At 41.2% G+C, this 23,603-nt stretch overlaps 1 protein-coding gene across 1 annotated transcript in view; it reads left to right on the top strand.

Annotated features, from left to right (window-relative positions):
- LOC146817972 (ribosomal protein S6 kinase alpha-2) overlaps nucleotides 1–23,603 on the top strand; it is a 1,223,136-nt gene that overhangs the window by 909,972 nt on the left and 289,561 nt on the right. Inside the window, exon 12 of the mRNA XM_085611448.1 lies at nucleotides 16,643–16,745. Within this exon, the coding sequence (XP_085467574.1) occupies nucleotides 16,643–16,745 (103 nt within the window). The remainder of the gene's footprint in view (nucleotides 1–16,642; nucleotides 16,746–23,603) is intronic.

The raw sequence follows: 23,603 nt of genomic DNA, 5'->3' as shown, positions 1-23,603 counted from the left end.
CCAGTCAATCTGAGCCTCTGCCCAACCACCAAGGAAACGGTCCGCAACCTTGGGTTTTACATGGACAACCAATTGTCCATGAAAAGCCAAAAAATCATATAATTGGCACCTGTTTTGGTGTAATGCGCAGTTTACGGAGGGTTTTCAAATGGATCCAAATTGAGGCGCGGAAACCATTAGTTCAGGGATTGATTATAAACAGGATGGACTATGGCAACGCCTTATTGCTCTCAATAAATGAAAATCTTCTGAACAGGCTCCAGATCCTGCAGTACATAGCTGCTAGGCTTGTCTTAGATCTTCCATATAGATCTTCCTCTGCTCCCTGTTTAAAAACCCTTCATTGGCTTCCTGTGAAAAAAAGGATTCTTTTTAAAACTCTTTGTCTGACTCATAAGAACATGTACGGAGTTGACCCAAGATACTGGTTAGGAAAATTACGCTGGTATCAGCCACGTAGAGTACTCAGATCTAGCAATGATGCTCTGCTTACTCCCCTCAGAATCCAAACTGATAGAAAAGGGGGTAGATCTTTCTCCTTTCTCGCACTGGCATCTGGAACAAAATGCCCTCACATCTACGCTCCATCTCTGACCATAGTTGCTTTCGCAAGAAGTTAAAAACATGGCAATTTGATAACTAAGCCAGCAGTTGTTTCTGAGCCGTCTGCATGTGCCATGAGACTCTTGGAGTGATGTGTGCGCAATACAAATGTCTTTGACTTGACTTGACTTGACTCTAAAAGAAAAAGACAAAACAAAACAGTCACATTAAAATGGCAACTTTATGCTTGCAATAGACATTAAATATTTAAACAACTTTCACTGATGCTGCTGTTTAACTAGTGGTATTTTTTTTAAACACAAAGCTTTGCATCATGCATTTTATTACTGTAGCAAAGTAGGATCTGCTTCTTATCCCTACTTTTTGCTTGATGTGATGCTGTTATTGACTAGTCTGACTGGGATCCTGCTAATCAGGACCCCAGTCTATCTGCTTTCTCCCTAAACTGTTGTGTTCAGTACTTAGGTACATCCCAGATTGGATACTGGGGTACCCTTGTCAGTCCCTAGTATATGGTACCCATGTACCCTGGGCAGAGGTACCCCAGAGGTCTCCCATGGGCTGCAGCATGTATTATCCCACCCATGAGAGACCATTCAAAATAGAACTACAGGGCTGCTGTAGCAGCCTGTGTAAGTTGGTGCAAGCACCACTTACTAAAGATATAGGTTTACTATATCTAAGGGTCACTGCACTTTAAACCTATAAGTCATCCCCATAGCAGGCCTTTACAATCCTGAAGGCAGGGTGCTTGGTTCTAAATGAGAGGGTGCCCCTGCATGAGCAGGACACCCCTGCAGCCTGCGGAGTCCATTCCCCTGGGTTGTCAGTGAAGCAGCCATATACTATATAGAGGGGGACATCGTAATCGCGCGATGACCATCTCGTAAACAGCTGCAACGAATCATATCATGTTTGGTATCAAACATGTTGGAATCATACCCCCACACCATAAATGGTGTGGGAGGTATGATTCCAAGCACTTGAAGAGTCCTCCGTTAGGCTCTCAGTCTGCCCAGTACCAGCATTCTAGTCCCGGACAGAACAAAATGGTTGCTGCCGACCAGAGACATATTTCTTCCCTCCTGCTGCTCAGCCAAGCTCAAGCAGGGGAAGGTAGAACAATAGGCATCCTGTCACAGGGAGGTGTGACCACCTCCCAGACAAGATTTAGTCTATTAGGGCTAGGTGAGTGCACTTGCCAGCGCCTGAAAGTCTGCATGAGGGGCACATTTGGTGTCCCTGTGCATAGTCCAGTTCAAACCAGTCCTGGGAGCCGTTGGCTCCTGCTCTGGAGTGAAACTGGACAAAGGACATGGGAGTAATCAGACCCTCCCCTGGAAGGTTCCCCTGAATCGTCCCAAACCTTTCCTTAGGGTACTTAAGGGCTTACCTGGATGTAGGACCCTAGATTTGTTGTGGGATAAGCTTCAGAACTGAAACCATTGCACTTCTACCGTCTGGGCACTCTGGACTTCGCTGGACTTCGTTTGGGCCTAACTTTGTCCACCTTTCAGTCTGCAGCATCGTCTGTGCCTGTGCATCATACAGAAACCTTCCAAGGCCTGTGAAGCATCAAGGACTACCAATGTAATCTCCCTTGGAGTGAAGGAGTCACTCCCCTGCATTGGCAGGCACCACAACTAGGTCAACTGGTCTGCAGATCCTGAGCTCCTCCGGACTCCGTGGTCTCTGCAACACAAGTGGTGGTTTTCCTTGGCTCCCGAGGCCTGTTCTACTCTCTCACCAAGTGAAGTACCGGGGATTTTAGGACCCCAGTGGTGCCAGGGGTAGCACCCTATGACTTCGTTTTCCATGTTGGTGTAGTATTATAAAATTCCACTCTCATGGTAATATAACAAAGAACTTGGCAAAGAAGCTGAAATATGAAAAGACATCTTTATTAAACTCAAATGAATGAGACTACGTCGCACAGAAGCCTTAGCAACTGAATGAGGCAGTCTCCAGAACAAAAACCAGTCTTCCCTTTTATACAGAATATTACGCCTTGGGCAACACCGCCCCTGTTTCACAAGTGGTCATTCACATATTTTGGCTTCAAAGAAAAGGCAGAGTCATGATGACAATCCCACATTCCAGTTCGTTCAGCCCTCAATCATTTAACCCAGCAAGGCTCAGAACCCTCATCAGATATCAGCAGACCCCAATAAAACGGGCACCTCCTGCTCATAAAACAAGCCATAAAGTAGGAAACAGAGTCAGATGTGAAAGAGATTAGCCGGAGGCTTGTGTGGGATGAAAAGGCTTTATGGTGTGTCAAACCCTGATGCTAATCACAGGTGGCCGTAGGACGGGGAGCTCGTGAGACCGTACTGACCTGGGGCAGCGGAGCCAAGCTGCACAGGTCAAAGAGAAGTCAAACAGAAAGTACATGTGTTCTAAAGGCCCGTACTTGTTTGTAATGTGTAGCCTATGTGAGGGAAACCATAAGATGGCCACCGCTCTAAGATGGAACCCATGAAGTCAATGTATAATATCGTATACATAGTGCATTTATCGATGAAATGTAATGAAAAGCACTTGTACATAACGCATTGGCCATTCGTGGTTCACTAATATCCGAATAGACAGGGGTAGGGCCCTGCCTCCTACGCGGTCCCAAATTTCAAAGTGCCACAGACCCTCCTTTTGCCCTTACATAGGCAATAACTATTCTCATACTAATCTCAGTCCAGGTCTATATTCAGAAAGTCATGAAGATGTTGCTGTAGCATCATCCTATTACTTAGCAACTCTCTCTCGGGACACGTCTCCTTACACATGTAGTAGCACATAGGCCTCATATGGTAGGAAAAAAATAAGGAATACCTCTATCTGTAGTGGGTGGCATAAGATCACACACCCAACAATTAGTGATGTTCACTACTAACTAGTGTTGATGCAGAAGCTGTACAAAAGAATTGCTTACGAATTCTAATCTTTTAACCTGCCCATGTTCAGGAAAAGGGTGAAAAGAATGCAAAGAAGCAGTAGTAGGAAAGGACATAGGTTGGGAAGCGGGTGCAGAAGTCAATTGGGTAGAGTAAAACAATCCCACCCATAAATGACAACGTCATGTTTTAAAAACACTAGATAACATGTTATTAAGAACATATAGGCAACGGGAGAAAGTAGTGACCACTATTACAAATGAAATAATAATTTTTCACAACCCTAAGCAGAAAGCAAGTCCTAAAATTATCTAGTAACACCTTTAGGGCTCCTATGCATTTTATATGTTCAGGTGAAACAGTGGTGACCCTCATCAATGCTCTGAGGTGAAAATACTCTTTCCACAGAAAATGTACTTTATTCTGCTTTTACTAAACAGAATAGTACTTTAAAACAATGCCAGCAAAACAATCAGTCTCCTTAACACCTAGTCTATACAATCACACGGAAACCTCTTATGAAACCACCTATGCCCAGAGTCCGTTCAAAAAGCCTCTCTGGCAGGCTTCTATAATCCATCAAATCTTCTTCTGTTGTTTTCTTTTGCATGGGCCTCTTCATTCAAGCCTTACATGGGAAAAGTACTGCTTAGTTGGAGTGCCCTCCTGGCAAACAACCACAGCTCACTCGAGAGTCTCAATGTCTCAAGGCAGTGCACCTGTGTCTTTCCTCTGCTGCAGACACTACAAATAATATGCTCTTCATTGGTCATGGGCACAGATCATCTTGTGCAGACCCGGGACCATTCTCAGGATCCAACACTCATCATTCGGTGTCAGAGGACGCTCAGGCTGCTTTTTCATGGGCCCTAGAATTAGTGCGTTTTGTCAATCTTGGATCCGCCGGTGCTCTGCACTTCCATTGGAGCAAAGGAAAAGAGGGGGTGTGTGTGGCCAAAAACTCAGGCCAAGGGGCTCAAGGGACTGCACACTGTCAGAGGTTACCAGCACATGACAGGCGCTCTTGTGCACTGAAATTCTGGTTCTGTGGCAAAACCAGCTCCTCCTTCTTTTCTGATGTTGAACGCCTTCTGATGAAGCATGTGCGATGCTTTAAACAGTTCATTGTATAACAAGGGGACTGCAAACAGGTGGTCTGTGAGTTTCAAAGGAGTGGCCACACGCAATGGGACAATTTTGGTCTAGAATATACTGTCATTCTCAAAAAGCAATACAAATATAAAGACAGTAGGCAAAACAGTATCTCTAATATTTTCAATTTGGTTTCCGTGTGAGAGCCTCCATCATCTAAAGGTAGATAACTACACAAGAATTCTATCTAAATGGATGTCTTCACATATGGTGGCATTGTCTAACGGGGCAAACACATTTTTTTTCTGAATGATTACATCTAGGTGTTCCTAAATTCCTTTTCCAGAACATCTCAATAGAGAAATCACATGGTACAAATTATCATGGGCATGTAGAAAACTTTCACATCAGGCGCAATATGCAATACACAGGCTAATAGTCAAATATGCAAACAAAAGACAAGAACTAGAGGGTCCTGATATTTGCATGATTAGAACACATCTGATCCCACCAAAAATTAAAGCAGCAGGAACAAAAGGGTAAAAACCACATTAAAAAATAGACATTGAAAATTCGTCATGTTAAAAAAAGTAAACGTAAGTTATCTCCTATTGGGATGGAAAACTTGTCTTACTATAATATAATATACTTGACAGTCAGGTTGGAAAAGATTGAAGCAGGCCTAAGGAAAATTCTTGAAAACCAGTCTGGTCATACAAGAGGGGATTATACATAATATGGAGGATCCTGGTGCATCACTGCAGTCTGGAAGTGTGTACCTGAACAATACACCTACAATAATAAATGGGCTGACTGGTGAAAGGAATACGGAAAAGGGAATTGGAACTAGGACATAACTAAAATCCCCAATAACTAAGCATGATGCGACATCGGTCAGGGGAGAAGCAACAAAAGAAAGAAAAAAAAAAAATCTATAGGAAGACCAAAAATTATTTGGGTGATAGTCAGGCATGTGACACAACACCAAGAGTACGGGTGATACACAAAGGCCAAAGTTACATACATTTTAACTCTACCGCTGGCGGCTACACCATATACGGTAATCTTAGGTAATGTTCCAGTTCTTTCTTCAGGGAAGAATGAAAACCTAGTTTTCTTTTAAGGAACAAAAGCCATAGGCTACTTAGGAAGCAAAACATCATTAACTAATGTAATATAGAAATTAGGCCACCTTGAGTCACAGATCTATAATTTCATCCTTGGGTCCAATCAAGGATACATAAACGTAGGGCTGCCTGTTCCTTTAAGGGAAGGGGCAGTAACGTGACTAACTACAGGTGACACACTTCGATCCTGTATATCTCTTTAATTTTCCTTACCATTATAGCCAAATAGACATGCACTGGTGAAGTGTTGTCTCTCATGTTCACAGCATGAAATATCATTAGCTGTGGAATTTAGTAACCAGAACAAGTTCAACCAACTGTTGCGTAGCGATGGGCATCATCATGACCATCCCCTCACAACACAGGTAAACTTGTAATAGTATCAAAAGCAGCAACAAAAACAACGAAAACATGCAAAAAATAATAAAAACGCACAAAACGTCAAGCCATCAGATATACTTGCTGTATATCAAGCACAAAAAGCATAGACAAAACAATAGCATATGTAAATAAGCGGTGACACACAACACCATGTCATGTACTTTTATGCACTGTAAACCTGCAGCCCAAACCCAATATATGGGCCTGTTTAATTTGTCAGGTTTAAAATCTTTACCCTCCTTTTGACAGCAGATCACCAGGCAATGGAAATCTGCTGTCAAATATAACTTTACTGTTTCTCTTCTAACGTACAGGACCAGCAAGAACAATTCATGATAGGACCAAATACACAAAAATAAATTTCCATTACTTAACTGTTACCCTCTTGTCAGTTACCTGGCAACATCAAGCCACCGTAGTTTTACCTTTCTGAAAGTAAAAATCGTTACATGACACTCCATATTAATTTGGCACCTACAGTTTCCACTGTGAAAAAGAAGTCTTAATTGGCGATACGTTCTCACTTAGGCATGTAGCCTTAAAAATTTTAGAAGTGGGCTTCATCTTATTTTCTGACTAAGACTTAATGCAACACTTCATTTTCTGTTAAATAACACAAATGTATCTGTTCTGCAAAGCATTTAACATGATGTTTGGGCTTTCAAAGAAAACCCCTTTTCTATATTTTCCCTTTGGAATTAAGTTCTTTAGTTTTAGCGATGTTGTTATGGAGAAACCAGAAACCCCACCTTTAGAGGCCCGTGTAGCAAGGTCATTCTGCATTCCACAGAGGCAAGGCCCTAATTTAAACGGTCATAAATGTCAACGTGGCAGCCTACCCCATTGTTTACGGAAAACTAAAGATAGCATCTCAGCAGCGTAACGTGAGCCAGCCTCTGCAGCTCTCCTTAGCCCCCAGCTTCTGCCACTCTGAATTTGTCAAAGCCAGAAGGCCTTCCTAATTCCTCCTACCTTGCAATAATTCACTCTATTTTGTAAAATAATTTCTCCTTTTTAGGCACTAAAAAAAAAATTATCTCTATTCCCAGATTATTAAACTACATGTACTGTGAATAATTCACAAAACGTAATAACACACATACCAGGTTTTAGAATGAATGCTCGTTGTAATCTTATGCAATGGTACACATTTCATCAACCTCAAATTAATGAACTTCTTAGTAGGCCCAGTTGAAGTTAGAACCTTCAACCCTGATATTGAAACAAGCCGTTGTACTGGCACATTGACTCATTGAATCATAAGAAGGCACAACCTGTAAATATATGTCAAACCTAAATGTATGTATTTACTGAATCCTGAGACACTTTAAAAAGTACTCTGAATGAAAGAAAATGCAGTTTAAACAGTGTTTTTACCCAAATTCGACTTCGATATTTCAGGCATTAAAAAATGAATATCCTACAATTTTCTTGCATAATATGCATTACAAGAATGTCTATTACATAACCCATGAGTCAGGCATTGGAAATAATAACTTATACTTTATAAAAATGAGCTTGTTTGCGCCTGCGACAAGGGAAAATTGTACACGCGAATGCTTGTCATTTTAGTGATGCAACACAACTTAAATCAAATTTTAATGCTAGGAGGTCACAGCTGGACTGTTCCCATGAGGCACAGGGTCAAGACTGATTTGCATATGGCCATGTCTGAACTGGGGTGGCGTAGTGGGCAAAAGAACGATGGATTTAACCCAGATCTCTTGACTGGGGGAGAATGTCTGCATTGTCAGCATTCCGTCCATCATTTGTTTGTTGTAACGCTTTTCGCCCTAAGTGGGATGGGTATTCCCAGACGTGGGACCCGTGCTCACTACGCTACTGGAGTCAAGCTATCCTGGCTGATGACGGCTGATAGCCAGAAACCGGTCCTAGGATGCTTGATTCCGGTCCAGGGAAGACATGGCTTGGCAGTTCGGGCTGGACTGTTCCCATGAGGCACAGGGTCAAGACTGATTTGCATATGGCCATGTCTGAACTGGGGTGGCGTAGTGGGCAAAAGAACGATGGATTTAACCCAGATCTCTTGACTGGGGGAGAATGTCTGCATTGTCAGCATTCCGTCCATCATTTGTTTGTTGTAACGCTTTTCGCCCTAAGTGGGATGGGTATTCCCAGACGTGGGACCCGTGCTCACTACGCTACTGGAGTCAAGCTATCCTGGCTGATGACGGCTGATAGCCAGAAACCGGTCCTAGGATGCTTGATTCCGGTCCAGGGAAGACATGGCTTGGCAGTTCGGGCTGGACTGTTCCCATGAGGCACAGGGTCAAGACTGATTTGCATATGGCCATGTCTGAACTGGGGTGGCGTAGTGGGCAAAAGAACGATGGATTTAACCCAGATCTCTTGACTGGGGGAGAATGTCTGCATTGTCAGCATTCCGTCCATCATTTGTTTGTTGTAACGCTTTTCGCCCTAAGTGGGATGGGTATTCCAAGACGTGGGACCCGTGCTCACTACGCTACTGGAGTCAAGCTATCCTGGCTGATGACGGCTGATACCCAGAAACCGGTCCTAGGATGCTTGATTCCGGTCCAGGGAAGACATGGCTTGGCAGTTCGGGCTGGACTGTTCCCATGAGGCACAGGGTCAAGACTGATTTGCACATGGCCATGTCTGAACTGGGGTGGCGTAGTGGGCAAAAGAACGATGGATTTAACCCAGATCTCTTGACTGGGGGAGAATGTCTGCATTGTCAGCATTCCGTCCATCATTTGTTTGTTGTAACGCTTCATTGGTCATGGGCACAGATCATCTTGTGCAGACCCGGGACCATTCTCAGGATCCAACACTCATCATTCGGTGTCAGAGGACGCTCAGGCTGCTTTTTCATGGGCCCTAGAATTAGTGCGTTTTGTCAATCTTGGATCCGCCGGTGCTCTGCACTTCCATTGGAGCAAAGGAAAAGAGGGGGTGTGTGTGGCCAAAAACTCAGGCCAAGGGGCTCAAGGGACTGCACACTGTCAGAGGTTACCAGCACATGACAGGCGCTCTTGTGCACTGAAATTCTGGTTCTGTGGCAAAACCAGCTCCTCCTTCTTTTCTGATGTTGAACGCCTTCTGATGAAGCATGTGCGATGCTTTAAACAGTTCATTGTATAACAAGGGGACTGCAAACAGGTGGTCTGTGAGTTTCAAAGGAGTGGCCACACGCAATGGGACAATTTTGGTCTATAATATACTGTCATTCTCAAAAAGCAATACAAATATAAAGACAGTAGGCAAAACAGTATCTCTAATATTTTCAATTTGGTTTCCGTGTGAGAGCCTCCATCATCTAAAGGTAGATAACTACACAAGAATTCTATCTAAATGGATGTCTTCACATATGGTGGCATTGTCTAACGGGGCAAACACATTTTTTTTCTGAATGATTACATCTAGGTGTTCCTAAATTCCTTTTCCAGAACATCTCAATAGAGAAATCACATGGTACAAATTATCATGGGCATGTAGAAAACTTTCACATCAGGCGCAATATGCAATACACAGGCTAATAGTCAAATATGCAAACAAAAGACAAGAACTAGAGGGTCCTGATATTTGCATGATTAGAACACATCTGATCCCACCAAAAATTAAAGCAGCAGGAACAAAAGGGTAAAAACCACATTAAAAAATAGACATTGAAAATTCGTCATGTTAAAAAAAGTAAACGTAAGTTATCTCCTATTGGGATGGAAAACTTGTCTTACTATAATATAATATACTTGACAGTCAGGTTGGAAAAGATTGAAGCAGGCCTAAGGAAAATTCTTGAAAACCAGTCTGGTCATACAAGAGGGGATTATACATAATATGGAGGATCCTGGTGCATCACTGCAGTCTGGAAGTGTGTACCTGAACAATACACCTACAATAATAAATGGGCTGACTGGTGAAAGGAATACGGAAAAGGGAATTGGAACTAGGACATAACTAAAATCCCCAATAACTAAGCATGATGCGACATCGGTCAGGGGAGAAGCAACAAAAGAAAGAAAAAAAAAAAATCTATAGGAAGACCAAAAATTATTTGGGTGATAGTCAGGCATGTGACACAACACCAAGAGTACGGGTGATACACAAAGGCCAAAGTTACATACATTTTAACTCTACCGCTGGCGGCTACACCATATACGGTAATCTTAGGTAATGTTCCAGTTCTTTCTTCAGGGAAGAATGAAAACCTAGTTTTCTTTTAAGGAACAAAAGCCATAGGCTACTTAGGAAGCAAAACATCATTAACTAATGTAATATAGAAATTAGGCCACCTTGAGTCACAGATCTATAATTTCATCCTTGGGTCCAATCAAGGATACATAAACGTAGGGCTGCCTGTTCCTTTAAGGGAAGGGGCAGTAACGTGACTAACTACAGGTGACACACTTCGATCCTGTATATCTCTTTAATTTTCCTTACCATTATAGCCAAATAGACATGCACTGGTGAAGTGTTGTCTCTCATGTTCACAGCATGAAATATCATTAGCTGTGGAATTTAGTAACCAGAACAAGTTCAACCAACTGTTGCGTAGCGATGGGCATCATCATGACCATCCCCTCACAACACAGGTAAACTTGTAATAGTATCAAAAGCAGCAACAAAAACAACGAAAACATGCAAAAAATAATAAAAACGCACAAAACGTCAAGCCATCAGATATACTTGCTGTATATCAAGCACAAAAAGCATAGACAAAACAATAGCATATGTAAATAAGCGGTGACACACAACACCATGTCATGTACTTTTATGCACTGTAAACCTGCAGCCCAAACCCAATATATGGGCCTGTTTAATTTGTCAGGTTTAAAATCTTTACCCTCCTTTTGACAGCAGATCACCAGGCAATGGAAATCTGCTGTCAAATATAACTTTACTGTTTCTCTTCTAACGTACAGGACCAGCAAGAACAATTCATGATAGGACCAAATACACAAAAATAAATTTCCATTACTTAACTGTTACCCTCTTGTCAGTTACCTGGCAACATCAAGCCACCGTAGTTTTACCTTTCTGAAAGTAAAAATCGTTACATGACGCTCCATATTAATTTGGCACCTACAGTTTCCACTGTGAAAAAGAAGTCTTAATTGGCGATACGTTCTCACTTAGGCATGTAGCCTTAAAAATTTTAGAAGTGGGCTGCATCTTATTTTCTGACTAAGACTTAATGCAACACTTCATTTTCTGTTAAATAACACAAATGTATCTGTTCTGCAAAGCATTTAACATGATGTTTGGGCTTTCAAAGAAAACCCCTTTTCTATATTTTCCCTTTGGAATTAAGTTCTTTAGTTTTAGCGATGTTGTTATGGAGAAACCAGAAACCCCACCTTTAGAGGCCCGTGTAGCAAGGTCATTCTGCATTCCACAGAGGCAAGGCCCTAATTTAAACGGTCATAAATGTCAACGTGGCAGCCTACCCCATTGTTTACGGAAAACTAAAGATAGCATCTCAGCAGCGTAACGTGAGCCAGCCTCTGCAGCTCTCCTTAGCCCCCAGCTTCTGCCACTCTGAATTTGTCAAAGCCAGAAGGCCTTCCTAATTCCTCCTACCTTGCAATAATTCACTCTATTTTGTAAAATAATTTCTCCTTTTTAGGCACTAAAAAAAAAATTATCTCTATTCCCAGATTATTAAACTACATGTACTGTGAATAATTCACAAAACGTAATAACACACATACCAGGTTTTAGAATGAATGCTCGTTGTAATCTTATGCAATGGTACACATTTCATCAACCTAAAATTAATGAACTTCTTAGTAGGCCCAGTTGAAGTTAGAACCTTCAACCCTGATATTGAAACAAGCCGTTGTACTGGCACATTGACTCATTGAATCATAAGAAGGCACAACCTGTAAATATATGTCAAACCTAAATGTATGTATTTACTGAATCCTGAGACACTTTAAAAAGTACTCTGAATGAAAGAAAATGCAGTTTAAACAGTGTTTTTACCCAAATTCGACTTCGATATTTCAGGCATTAAAAAATGAATATCCTACAATTTTCTTGCATAATATGCATTACAAGAATGTCTATTACATAACCCATGAGTCAGGCATTGGAAATAATAACTTATACTTTATAAAAATGAGCTTGTTTGCGCCTGCGCCAAGGGAAAATTGTACACGCGAATGCTTGTCATTTTAGTGATGCAACACAACTTAAATCAAATTTTAATGCTAGGAGGTCATAGTATGAGTATTAAGCTTTATAAATATCAAAAAACGATTTTGAAAAGCACTTATTGTTTTTAAAATAATTTTTCCATGATTAATAATTTTCTTTAAAAAAAAATCCCAATTATTCGTTTTTATGATAATTCCATGTATAACAAGCAAGCTGCCTCTCTTGCCTATCATTTTGGACACATTACCTCACAAGCCTAAGCGCATAAGCCCAACTTGAAACGCGTCACATTTTTGCGCCACTTTCATTTACAAGGACGGTTATGCAAAATTCCACCCGTGTTCAACTGAACATTTCTATCAAATATACTGCAGCTGAAAAGTTTGCCTGTGAACATCTAATACAATGCATCTAAGGAAAATGCTGTAAATTTATTTTATTTTTGCAAAAATAGATAATTTCGTTTTTGGGGCCTTATTTATATCTACTGAATGTGTTTCTAATTTTATCCTTTAAGCATTTAACGGCAGTTTTGTATATGTTAACAAATGCTCATTCTATCAATTAAAGAGCACCATATAGCTATTTTAGCACATCACATGGTTCATTTCTGGATTTCTTTTCTAAGTTTCTACGTGATATTAATTAACCAGCAATTTACTTCACAGACTGAAAACATCAGAAGACCCACAAACACACATTGAGCTCATTTCAGACATAAACGGAAAGGGGGTCAAACAGACAATACAGCGCGCTTTAGCCATTTTTCATAAATAGCGCCGTCGCAATTTACTTACAGAAGTTGCACTAATGAGAAAACCACATAGACATTTAAACACACAGTTGACTTACAAATCAATACCCATGACAGAAAGAAAGAACAGCTCACAGACTATACTTGAACCAAACCATTTGCAAATACTAGTTGTAAGTCATATTTACAAGAAACGCTTCTCAATAGTATTCCAAAGGGCCGCATAAACAGCCCAACAGACAGATGTATGTCCAAGAAGTAGTGAATGCGCTCAATTCACTAGCTTTGCCTAGCAGAACACCACACAAAATCGTTCTGCATATCTTTATTCATAAAACTGCGCAGAACGAAGGATCCTTGTTTTGTATTATGTCATATTTTAATTCCCTGGGGGTACAAAATCACCAAGGAAGAAATATGTTTTCAAATCTAACCGTTTCTAACTATGGTACCTTCCAAAAAAGCAACACATTTTTCCATGTGAGCTTACAAACAGGCATGTCAAAAATACTGCGGAAAACGCTAGTATTATAATCAAAATGGTGCTTAAGGTATTTTTCGTACGTGCACCGTTCAACTAAACCAAATGGAGAAATATCTCCTCATTACCTGCCTACACAAATTGCAATTCGCATATCAAACCTATACAAACCAAAAGTTGGCCAACACAAATTTCACAGTTCCAAAGCTACATTTCAAACTTGCTAAGATCAGGCATCTTATAGCTCACTAATCTAGCTTCTAACTTCAAGGGTTTATCTCTACCAATATACTCGCAAATACGCGAGACCCTTGGGTATGGTAATTGCAATGACCAAATCAACAAACCAAGAAACCAACCCCTCGGCTTTGGTAATTGCGATAACCAAATCAAAGACAAAGAACCAAAGCACTTATACTTAATTCTTATTTTTACTAATCAAAAGGTTATCCAAATTCTAACTGTCAAGTTCTACATAACCAAACGTCTTTTATAATACTCACGCCAAAAAGGGTTCTAATCGGGAGTGACATCTTTTGGAGAGTCAAAGTCAGAAAGATCAGAGATATACTGGGCTGCAGAGACAAAGAATCCCCCAGAACCTCGGTGCTCAAAGTACCTGCTTAGTGGATTTCTGTCCTGTTCTTCCCAGTAGATTTCTGTCCTCTGACAAGATCACTCCTCCAGATAGTCAGCAGTCCTCGTGGGGGTTGCAATAACTGAACCCATGAGTACCGCGTCCTCTTTGCAGTTGCAAAGGCTTGTTGACATCTTTGCAAGAAGATCTTCGGGCTCCAAGTATCCCCAACCTCGAGCACCACCTGTGACCCGAATATTCAGCCACACCACATCGTGTGCATCGTGGCCTGCATCTTTTGGTGACATGCTTGAGGTCCTCTCATGACTCCTGTGCCTCCAATCTGTGGGTCCATTTGAGGGTCATCTTTGTTTTCCTTGGTCTCCTCTGACTGTCAGGGCCATAACTGACTTCCCTGCTTGTGGTGAGTCTCCTGGACCTTGTTGGTCCGTACCATGCACCTTCTTGACTTCCTGCGTGGGTTGCATTTTTCAAGGCTTGTTGGTGCTCCCGGGAGACACCGACCCCTCAACACTCGATATCCTTTGTGGGACAGCTCGTATCCAGGTCCTGGTCATCCTCAGCATTGCCTGGTCCTCGCAGCTGCAGAGTCAAGGTCAACGTCATCTTTCTTGAAGCACCCAACATCGGATGGCATTCGTCCTCCAAGTCGCCTGGTCAATTCTGAGTAACATAGACTCTGTCCCCTCTGCTATCAGGTGCTATTCTTCAAGAATCCACATTTGGATTCCTCCAGACAGTTTCTCCTCTTCCAGCAGCGGCACTTTCCTGATGTCCTCCATTGAGTTTGACAGCGGTTTCCGACGCCACTTCACACCTATGATCCCAGCTTCCCTGGGATAGGTTACTTGGGTACCATGGTATCTACGGGTGTGGTGGCTCTCTAACCTTCTATCTTCCACAGGTTTCTTCAGGGTCCACTGGGAAGGGTCCCTAATCTTTAAAAATCCAAACGCGACTTGCACATAGACTTGTACAGCGCTTGTGGTCGTGTTCACACACTGCACATGCTCTCTGTGGGGTCCCTATCTACTTACCTTGGGTGGTTCTGTGGGTCCCAAGCAATTCTGCGTCCTCTCAACATTGCTTTGATGCAAGTCATGGTTCTTATACCACTTTCTTAGTGTATGGTTTGGCCCCCCCTGGGGCCCACTGTGTATTAGTGCTATTTGCTAAGGTATTGTGTGCTTTGTGTCTATCTCCATGTGTGAGATACTGTAACATACTAGATAGTGTTATATAATAAATACATATTTTTATAAATACTTTGTGTGGTTATTTTGCATTTAATCTATACTATAAGATTGCATTCTGGTAAATCAAGCTGCTTTACATTCCTTCAAGACTAAGCCTGAAGGCTGCACTCCACAGCTACCACTTGGATAGCTTTCCAAGGTTGTCTGAGACCTCTTAAATCACCATAAGGGATGTCTGCAAGGTGCCCACTTACATTAATGGACATCATATACCAGGCCAACTTCTCACAATTACTATTACTAGTCAGAAGATGAGAATAAATCAACTAACCAAGCACTCAAATCGCATTCAACTACGATGTTACAATGCCAATTAAGCACTTTGTAACACATTTTAAAAAGTTGAGCAAACAAAATAAATAGCAGGGGTTTTTAAAGTGAATATAAAAAGTAAATAAAATAAAATTCAAGTAGCACACTTTGAAATGCTTTGACACTGCACAGAGCGGGGCTATATTTAGGTGAATGTGAGCAATGTGCACAGGCTTTGTGCAGTCCCTCAAAGTGAAGGGAGCCAATGGGTTAAGTGGGCTGGCTCATGCTGCATGCTGTGGTGGGAAAAAGTAAAATGTGAATGACAATTTGGAGGCCAATGGATGAAACCCGCTGGCCAAAAGCACATCTACGTAAGCATATTATATATGATTTGTTTGAGAGACAAAATAGTCTGTTGAGGCAGCTAAAGTGGTTACATATCCTAACATTGGTGTATGGGTTAGAATGGGTGTGCCTGCAGCAAGTTACCCTGAACTTTAGATCACAATCCCATCCAATTTAAACTTTCAAGATGGACCATGCATAATTGTTATGTGAACCGAGTACGCTCAATGTTACTGTTGTTTATTTTAAAGTATGTGCTGTCTTTTTTGAAAATATAAAACTAATGTATGCATATTAAAACTCTGCGTGGCTATGAATTTCTGCTGTAGCCAAGTAAAATTTTTAAAAAACAAGATTACTTTCAACTGTGTAGAAAGAGGCCAAATTATTCCAATTCAAAAAAGGCGGAAAACACACTGGGACACGGGTTCTATGCCAAGTGCCAGTGTGATAAGCACCATTGTTGGAAATGGGGTGAATGCGATGTAGGAGCCTTGCTCTGGTATAGGGCTGTTTTGTTCTCCTGCTGTTGTTTAACATATTCATGGTAGGTTTTGGCCATTTCTGATAAATTACTACACAAGGTTTTCAACAGCACATGCTAATGTGTAATACTTAATGTTTATAAAGGTTACAATAAACAAAACCGAATAAATGCATGTGTTTTATTGAAGGTAACCTGATTGCCTGCGAGAAAGTCTCTGTAGGAGACGGGTATTTCTTGATAATCAGCATCATATTGTTCAATTTGTAGAAATTGTACAGAAGGGAAATCAAGCCACCGTTCAAGCCTGCAGTTGGACGGCCAGAAGACACCTTTCACTTCGATCCCGAATTCACTACACGGACCCCTACAGGTGAGGTCTCACCGAACATACCATTGATTGTGCTTCCTTTTGCATATGTTTACATATGGGATAAAGTACTACCTACCACACATTATGGGGTAAATTACCCCTGCTGTACATTTTAAGGATCTTGCCCGTCACTGAGGAGTTTCATGCCCATATAGAGGAACAAGGCCAAAGGATGAGTTTGTTTATAGGGTCATGGGACTGTGAAGCAACTTGTAATGTGCTTATAATATACGACAGGGGGTATTTTTTTCCCTATAATACATTATCATAGCATCTCCTTCCCAACAGCCACCTAAATTCTTGGTGTCCTGCTATATCATGCTCATTGAAGGCAAGAGAAGAAACTCAGAACCTGTACTTAGCAATTAAAAACACAACAAAGTAGTCAGTAATTTTTGCAAAACAAATATTAGAATCCGTTTAATGCAAGTCAGGTTAGAAATTGCTTTGGGACTCAGATTGTGTAGAAACATAGAGAAACTGTATCTTTCCTGCAATGACCTATAGCAGTGGAAAAAATAAATATGTTGCCATAAATATCTCCCATCCAATCATGAGTTTTTCTTTTAGAAAAACATATCAGAAGAAGGAAAATACAGTTCCCATTTTCCTTGTGAACAATTCAACCTATAAAAATATTACATCCACAACATCTCCTACAAGTGCATCGTGAAAGGAATTTATATTTACCTTTCTTAACTCCACATCTACTTACCTCGATGTAGATATTGTTGATGTAGTGAATGTGATAATTTTGTCATGCAATATAACTCATATGACATAGTGGTGACCCTCCACCCATGTGATCAAATGCTTTTAACAAAATCATCATCCCTTGTCATATTTTGATGAGCATACTAACTGAGAATGGCGAGGTCTCAAGTTGTCTTGTATGGTGTGTTCAATCATAAATCAGCACTTTAAGTGATCTAAATGAATCAATCTAGTAGGAACTTCAAATGTATATCAACAAATGTATCCTATTTTGAAGCACTGTCAAAAGAGTTTTAAAATCTGGCACAGGGGTGTAGCTTCGATTGGGGTGGTGGGGGGTGGAGGATTTGGGTGTTACACTCCACAAGTAAATGTATGTTCTGGTAAATAGTTGGGTCCAGGTGCTTCCATTCGGGTATAGTTAGGTGTCTGTCAGATTTCACCAGGATTTGTTACACACACACGTACACAGACAAAAACGCCCTCTCCCTCTCTGTTTTAAAGGTCTTCAAAAATGTTGGCTGTTTTACAAAATATTGTGTTTTCTCTCACAACGTACCCCTGCCAATCCACATTTGTCTCCCTTTCCATTGCCACTTTAGCCCCTCTCATAAACCCTGCTAGTCATATAATGTATTTTAATATTATATGCCAGTGTGAGTTGGAAAACCTGAACACCCCCACACCAATCTTACTGACTAAGCTGCACCCCATGTCTGGTGCATAAGGGTCGTGGCATAGTAAGCTTCAAGATGGATGCTCACTAATGAATTTGCACTCGGCGATTCCTGTCCTCCAGGCTACAGGCTTCGATGGCCCTGATCCCTTCCATGTCAGAATCAAGGTTCCATGTATTGCACCTCATAAATAATGATACCCCAGGGTATGTTATTTATCGGTGGCAATAAATAGCGTCTGTTCTAAGTTTTTGGGGAATAATACGGTGATTCTGGTGCTAACACACCAAAATCCTAATGGTACGGTACATACTTTACACTTACTCCCTGTTAAATTTTGTCAGGCTTGACATGTTAACATGGGTAAGAATCTAGAGGAAGTGTTCCTGATTGGTGCACTGGAAGAAATGGAGTGTTGGTTGTGGGGAGGTAAGGTGGCCCATAAACGGGAGTGTGAGAGCATAGGCCCTTCGGACTAAAGATTGGTAATGTTGGCCACCCAGGTGTTGCCAGGAGCTTCTAAAGTAAAGAGCAGGGTCAGTGGACTGCAGGATTATTTTCTGACTTGAATGTGGTGAGTCTGCATTGCTCTTACGCAAACAACATACTGCGGATATACAATGGTAGTTGTTGTAACAGAAGAATCAGACCTGTGGAAATATTGATTGTTGACACGAGCTGGATTGATAGGGACATATAGGTTTTTTTCATAAACGTGAATGAGGTAGGTCTCCTTGTTTTTGGAACCATCTGAACTATCTTTCTAGCCCTTATGGTTCTACAAATGTAATCTTTGAAAGTGTAACAGGACCCTGACTCAAAATCCAAAATCGAAGGCTGACAGGTTCTGTTGGTAACTGGTGTATCCAGTGAGTGTCACACATCCTGTTGGTTCTCTTGGCACCCAGGAATCCCATCCTCAGCCAGTCATTCACAAGATACGGGTCCAGAAGTTTGTTGTGCCTTTTTACCTACTGCAGGTGTTAATCATTTCAAGCACCAGCAGTCCTCCTGTTTGTGACTTTGACTTTTGTAAATGCAAAAATCAGCCACTTCTCTAAGCCCATGGACTTGTCAAATATCTCTTCTTTAGGCATTAGTTTTTAGGAGGTAGCAAGGTCAAAAAATCAAACCCTGCTCTTGAAGAGTTGTGTGGGGCAGAACATTTAGGGCAGTAAGAACAAGCATCTGTCCCAAGAAATAGAGCATTTAGGCCAGCAAGAACAAGCATCTGTCACAAGAAATAGAGCATTTAGGCCAGGAAGAATAAGCCTCTGTCATAAGAAATATATTGTCCAAGCAGTGCTATTATTTTACAGGAGCTTGCAAGTCTTTATGGGCATTTAGGGACATTGCTTAGCAATTCCAGGGCCCCTATAACACAATTATCTATTCCTAAATGTAAGTTTTCGGTGAACTATGTGGATTAAGCTATTATTTCAGAAAGGCTTGCATGCATATGCTGTAGTCTTCCAAGTTTTTTTCTTCAAAGGTTATAGCCAAGGATAGCATAGGGCTTTATTATATATATATATATATATATATATATATATATATTCACTGAAAAAACCATAGGCTTCACACATGTTATAGTTAGCTGTACATTTCACTCGTAAAAAACCAATGAAATTCCCGCGTTATAGTTAGTGCAGGCAACTATAACTCACACGACCGCAATCCTCTGCTGATGCTAATACTGTATTTCGACACTTATTTGCCCATGTCTTCTTCCATTAAATTTTAGCTATACATATATTACAAATATTTTTTTTTCATAAAGACACATATGTCATCAGCAGAAGATTGCGGTCGCGTGAGTTATAGTTGCCTGCACTAACTATAACGCGGGAATTTCATTGGTTTTTTACGAGTGAAATGTACAGCTAACTATAACATGTGTGAAACCTATGGTTTTTTCAGTGAATTTGCAAGGTTTTTTAAATGCTAATTCCTAACTATAACGTGTGTGAAACCTATGGTTTTTTCAGTGAATTTGTACGGTTTTTTAAATGCTAAGTTACTTTACGCCATTCGTGGCGTGCGCGCCCAGTTAACGCAGTTCGTTCCGTGTGCGCACGGTGCGCTTCGAGCACCGTGCGCGCACAGTGAGCACGCGGTGCGCTTCGCGCACCGCGTGCCCACTTTACGCAGTTAGTGCCGTGCACGCACGGTGGTCACGCGGCGCGCTGCGCGCACCGCGTGCCCACGTTAAGCGGGATGGGCCATGTACGCACGATGCGCTTCGCGCACCGTGCGCACATGGGGGACATATTATGCGCATCTTTGTGAAATGTATTCTTTGTTAAATTCATAGCTGTAATATGCCATGCACAAATGGTGCCCTTCGGGCACCATTTGCACACGGGGTGGGGACAATGTGGATAATTTTTTTTTTTTATACATTTTTACCGTACGCGTACGGTAAGCGTAATCGGCGAGTTTCCGAAAAAAAAAAATTTTTTTTTTTGGGCTTGGGGGTGGTTTGGGGACCCCTGTATCAATGCTGGGTGGTTAGGATCTCATGAAACTGCCTCTTTACACATTTTTGGGGTTCGTTTTTGCTGCCCAACTCAGGGAGCGAGAGAGAAAATGGCGGCCGCCGCTTCCTGGTTTCGACCGATTTGAATGTTTACTAAGAGCTAAGAGCCAATCAAAATCGCGCTCGCGCACGCCACCTTACGCGTACGGTAAGCGCACTGTAAGCACACCGTAAGCTGGCTCAGATATATATATTGATTTAAAGGCTAATTTTCTAAGAATCTACTGAACAGATTTACACCAAACCTACAAAAGGCACTTCCTTGACCTGAGGACTACCTCTCTGCCAAATTTCAAGTAATTCTGTTCAGCCGTTCGGGCTGTAGCTGTGTCTAAAGGTCCTATGGAAAAATGCATGGGAAAAACACGTTTTGGGACCCCCCTTTTATCTCAGCCCCCGCTTCACGAATCCCCCCGAGACTTTCAGGGTAGGAGCAGAGCGTAGCGCCCCACCTATTTTGAAAAATTCGCAAGGATTCGTCGACCGGCGCCAAAGTTATTCAAAATAGAATGTTGCGGATTTCCTATGGAAACGTGGTCCTAACTGTAACTACCTACTGGCGACCGCCAGTAGGTAATATATATATATATATATATATATATATATATATATATATATATATATATATATATATATATATATATATATATATATATATATATATATATTACCTACTGGCGGTCGCCAGTAGGTAGTTATAGTTAGGACCCTGTTTCCATAGGAAATCCGCAACATTCTATTTGGAATAACTTTGGCGCCGGTCGACGAATCCTCGCGAAATTTTCAAAATAGGTGGGGCGCTACGCTCCGCTCCTACCCTGAAAGTCTCGGGGGGATTCGTCAAGCAGGGGCCGAGAAAAAAGGGGGGTCCCAAAACGCGTTTTCCCCATGCATTTTTCCATAGGACCTTTAGACACAGCTACAGCCCGAACGGCTGAACAGAATTACTTGAAATTTGGCAGAGAGGTAGCCATAAGGTCAAGGAAGTGCCTTTTGCAGGTCTGGTGTAAATCTGTTCAGTATTTCCTGAGAAAATAGCATTTAAACGCATATATATATGTGGGCGGAGCCTAACCACACATCTCATCCTGAGATCTGATTGGCTGTCAGCACTTCATCCAAGAAGTGTTGGCAGCCATCTTGGGACCAATATACATGATAGCACCTCATTAAAAAGCATTGCAGTTAATAGAAGGTTTTAAGACTTTAGTTACATTATAAATCATTTGTTGATGGTACCATACTCATTTTAGGAATTGTGGTATGTTCTAAGGTGATTTCACCATGTGAAAAAGCCTTCTGCTGGGATATCATGCTTGAGAGAAAAATATTTTCTCATGCTTTTACCACAGAGGTTTGGAAGGTGATCTATAGGCTAAACTGAGAGCTTATTTTCTGTAAATTCACATTATCTTTCTCAGTCATGTGAGAATGAAGTCTGACATTCTCAGCAAAACATGTACATCCAACAAGGGCAGAGACTGTCAGTTGATTCCTTTGTGTTCTACTGCAGCTTCCCAGAGTGTTCCAAAGAACTACTAGAGCGCTAACAGTCCTACTTATGATAAACGTATGGCACACCTGAAGCCATCTTGCTTGGATTAAAGTGGTAACTCTTAAAAAATTTAATTTAAAAAGGAACACAATGAGGGGGTTCATTTTTCCATAAAAAGTATGATTAGTGCTGCAGAAAGAAAAATTAGGGCACATTTTGAGTGACTTCTCAAATCCTCTTCTATTTCATTAAACAATTCTGACATGCAGACTGAAACATGCACTTTCAATACCAGCAGCAGTTTTCCCTGGTGAGCAGTAGCTTTACTACAGTGATCTAATGAGCAAAAAGAGTGCTAACATTCTGAATTTATGGCAAATGTGTGACACATCTGAATGCCTTCTTGATGGAATCAAAGTAAAAAACTGAAAGTATTTCCTACTGAGGAGACTGCAGTAAATGAGGAAATTAGGAAACTTCATAACAAATAAGTCTCCCAAGATGGCCACCAGAGACAAAAGAGCCCAAATGTAGCCCAAATATCACCCAGATGTAGCCCAAGTATAGCCCAATGACAGAATGTCCCAGAATGTTCTTAAAAACAACTAGAGCGCTTACTGTCTTCATTATGACAAAGGTATGGCACACCTGAAGCCATCTTGATTGGAATAAACTGGTAACACTTAAAACATTTAATTTAAAAAGGAACACAATGAGGAGGTTCATTTTGCCATAGAAATTATGATTAATGCTGAAGAAAGAAAATGAGGGCACATTTTGAGTGACTTCTCAAATCCTCTTCTATTTCATTAAAAAATTCTGACATGCAGACTGAAACATGCACTTTTAATACCAGGAGCAGACTTCCATGGTGCAGTAGTTTTACTACAGTGATCTAATGAGCAACTAGAGTGCTAACATTCAGAATTTATGGCAAATGTGTGACATATCTGAATACCTTCATGATGGAATCAAAGTAAAAAACTGAAAGCATTTCCTACTGAGGAGACTGCAGTACATGAGGAAATTAGGAAACTTCATAACAAATAAATCTCCCAAGATGGCCACCGGAGACAAAAGAGCCCAAATGTAGCCCAAAATCACCCAGATGTAGCCCAAATATAGCCCAATGACAGAAGTGTGCAAAACACTTATTATTTTGTGTTTTTGCAGTGTTATATAGTGCAGACTTGTCAGGTATTGGAGTGCTTTACATGAGCATTGGTTACATCACACAAGAACAAATTCATTTTGGTTGTTGACATGGGGAGACTAAGTGATTTGCCCAGAATCACAGAATGTCGAGCTGAAGCAGAAACTTCAACCTGGTTCCCCAGTTGCAAAGTCTGCAGTTCTGGAAGTAACACCACATCCTCTCCCCTAAGTGCAACATTTAATCAAGTGGTCAACTGGATAAAAAAACATAAAGATAA

This window comes from Triturus cristatus, chromosome 6 (assembly GCF_964204655.1).
Source record: "Triturus cristatus chromosome 6, aTriCri1.1, whole genome shotgun sequence".
In the NCBI taxonomy this organism is placed as follows: domain Eukaryota; kingdom Metazoa; phylum Chordata; class Amphibia; order Caudata; family Salamandridae; genus Triturus; species Triturus cristatus.
The sequence above is the reverse complement of the archived record's forward strand: the minus strand, read 5'-3'. Positions and strand labels throughout refer to the sequence as shown.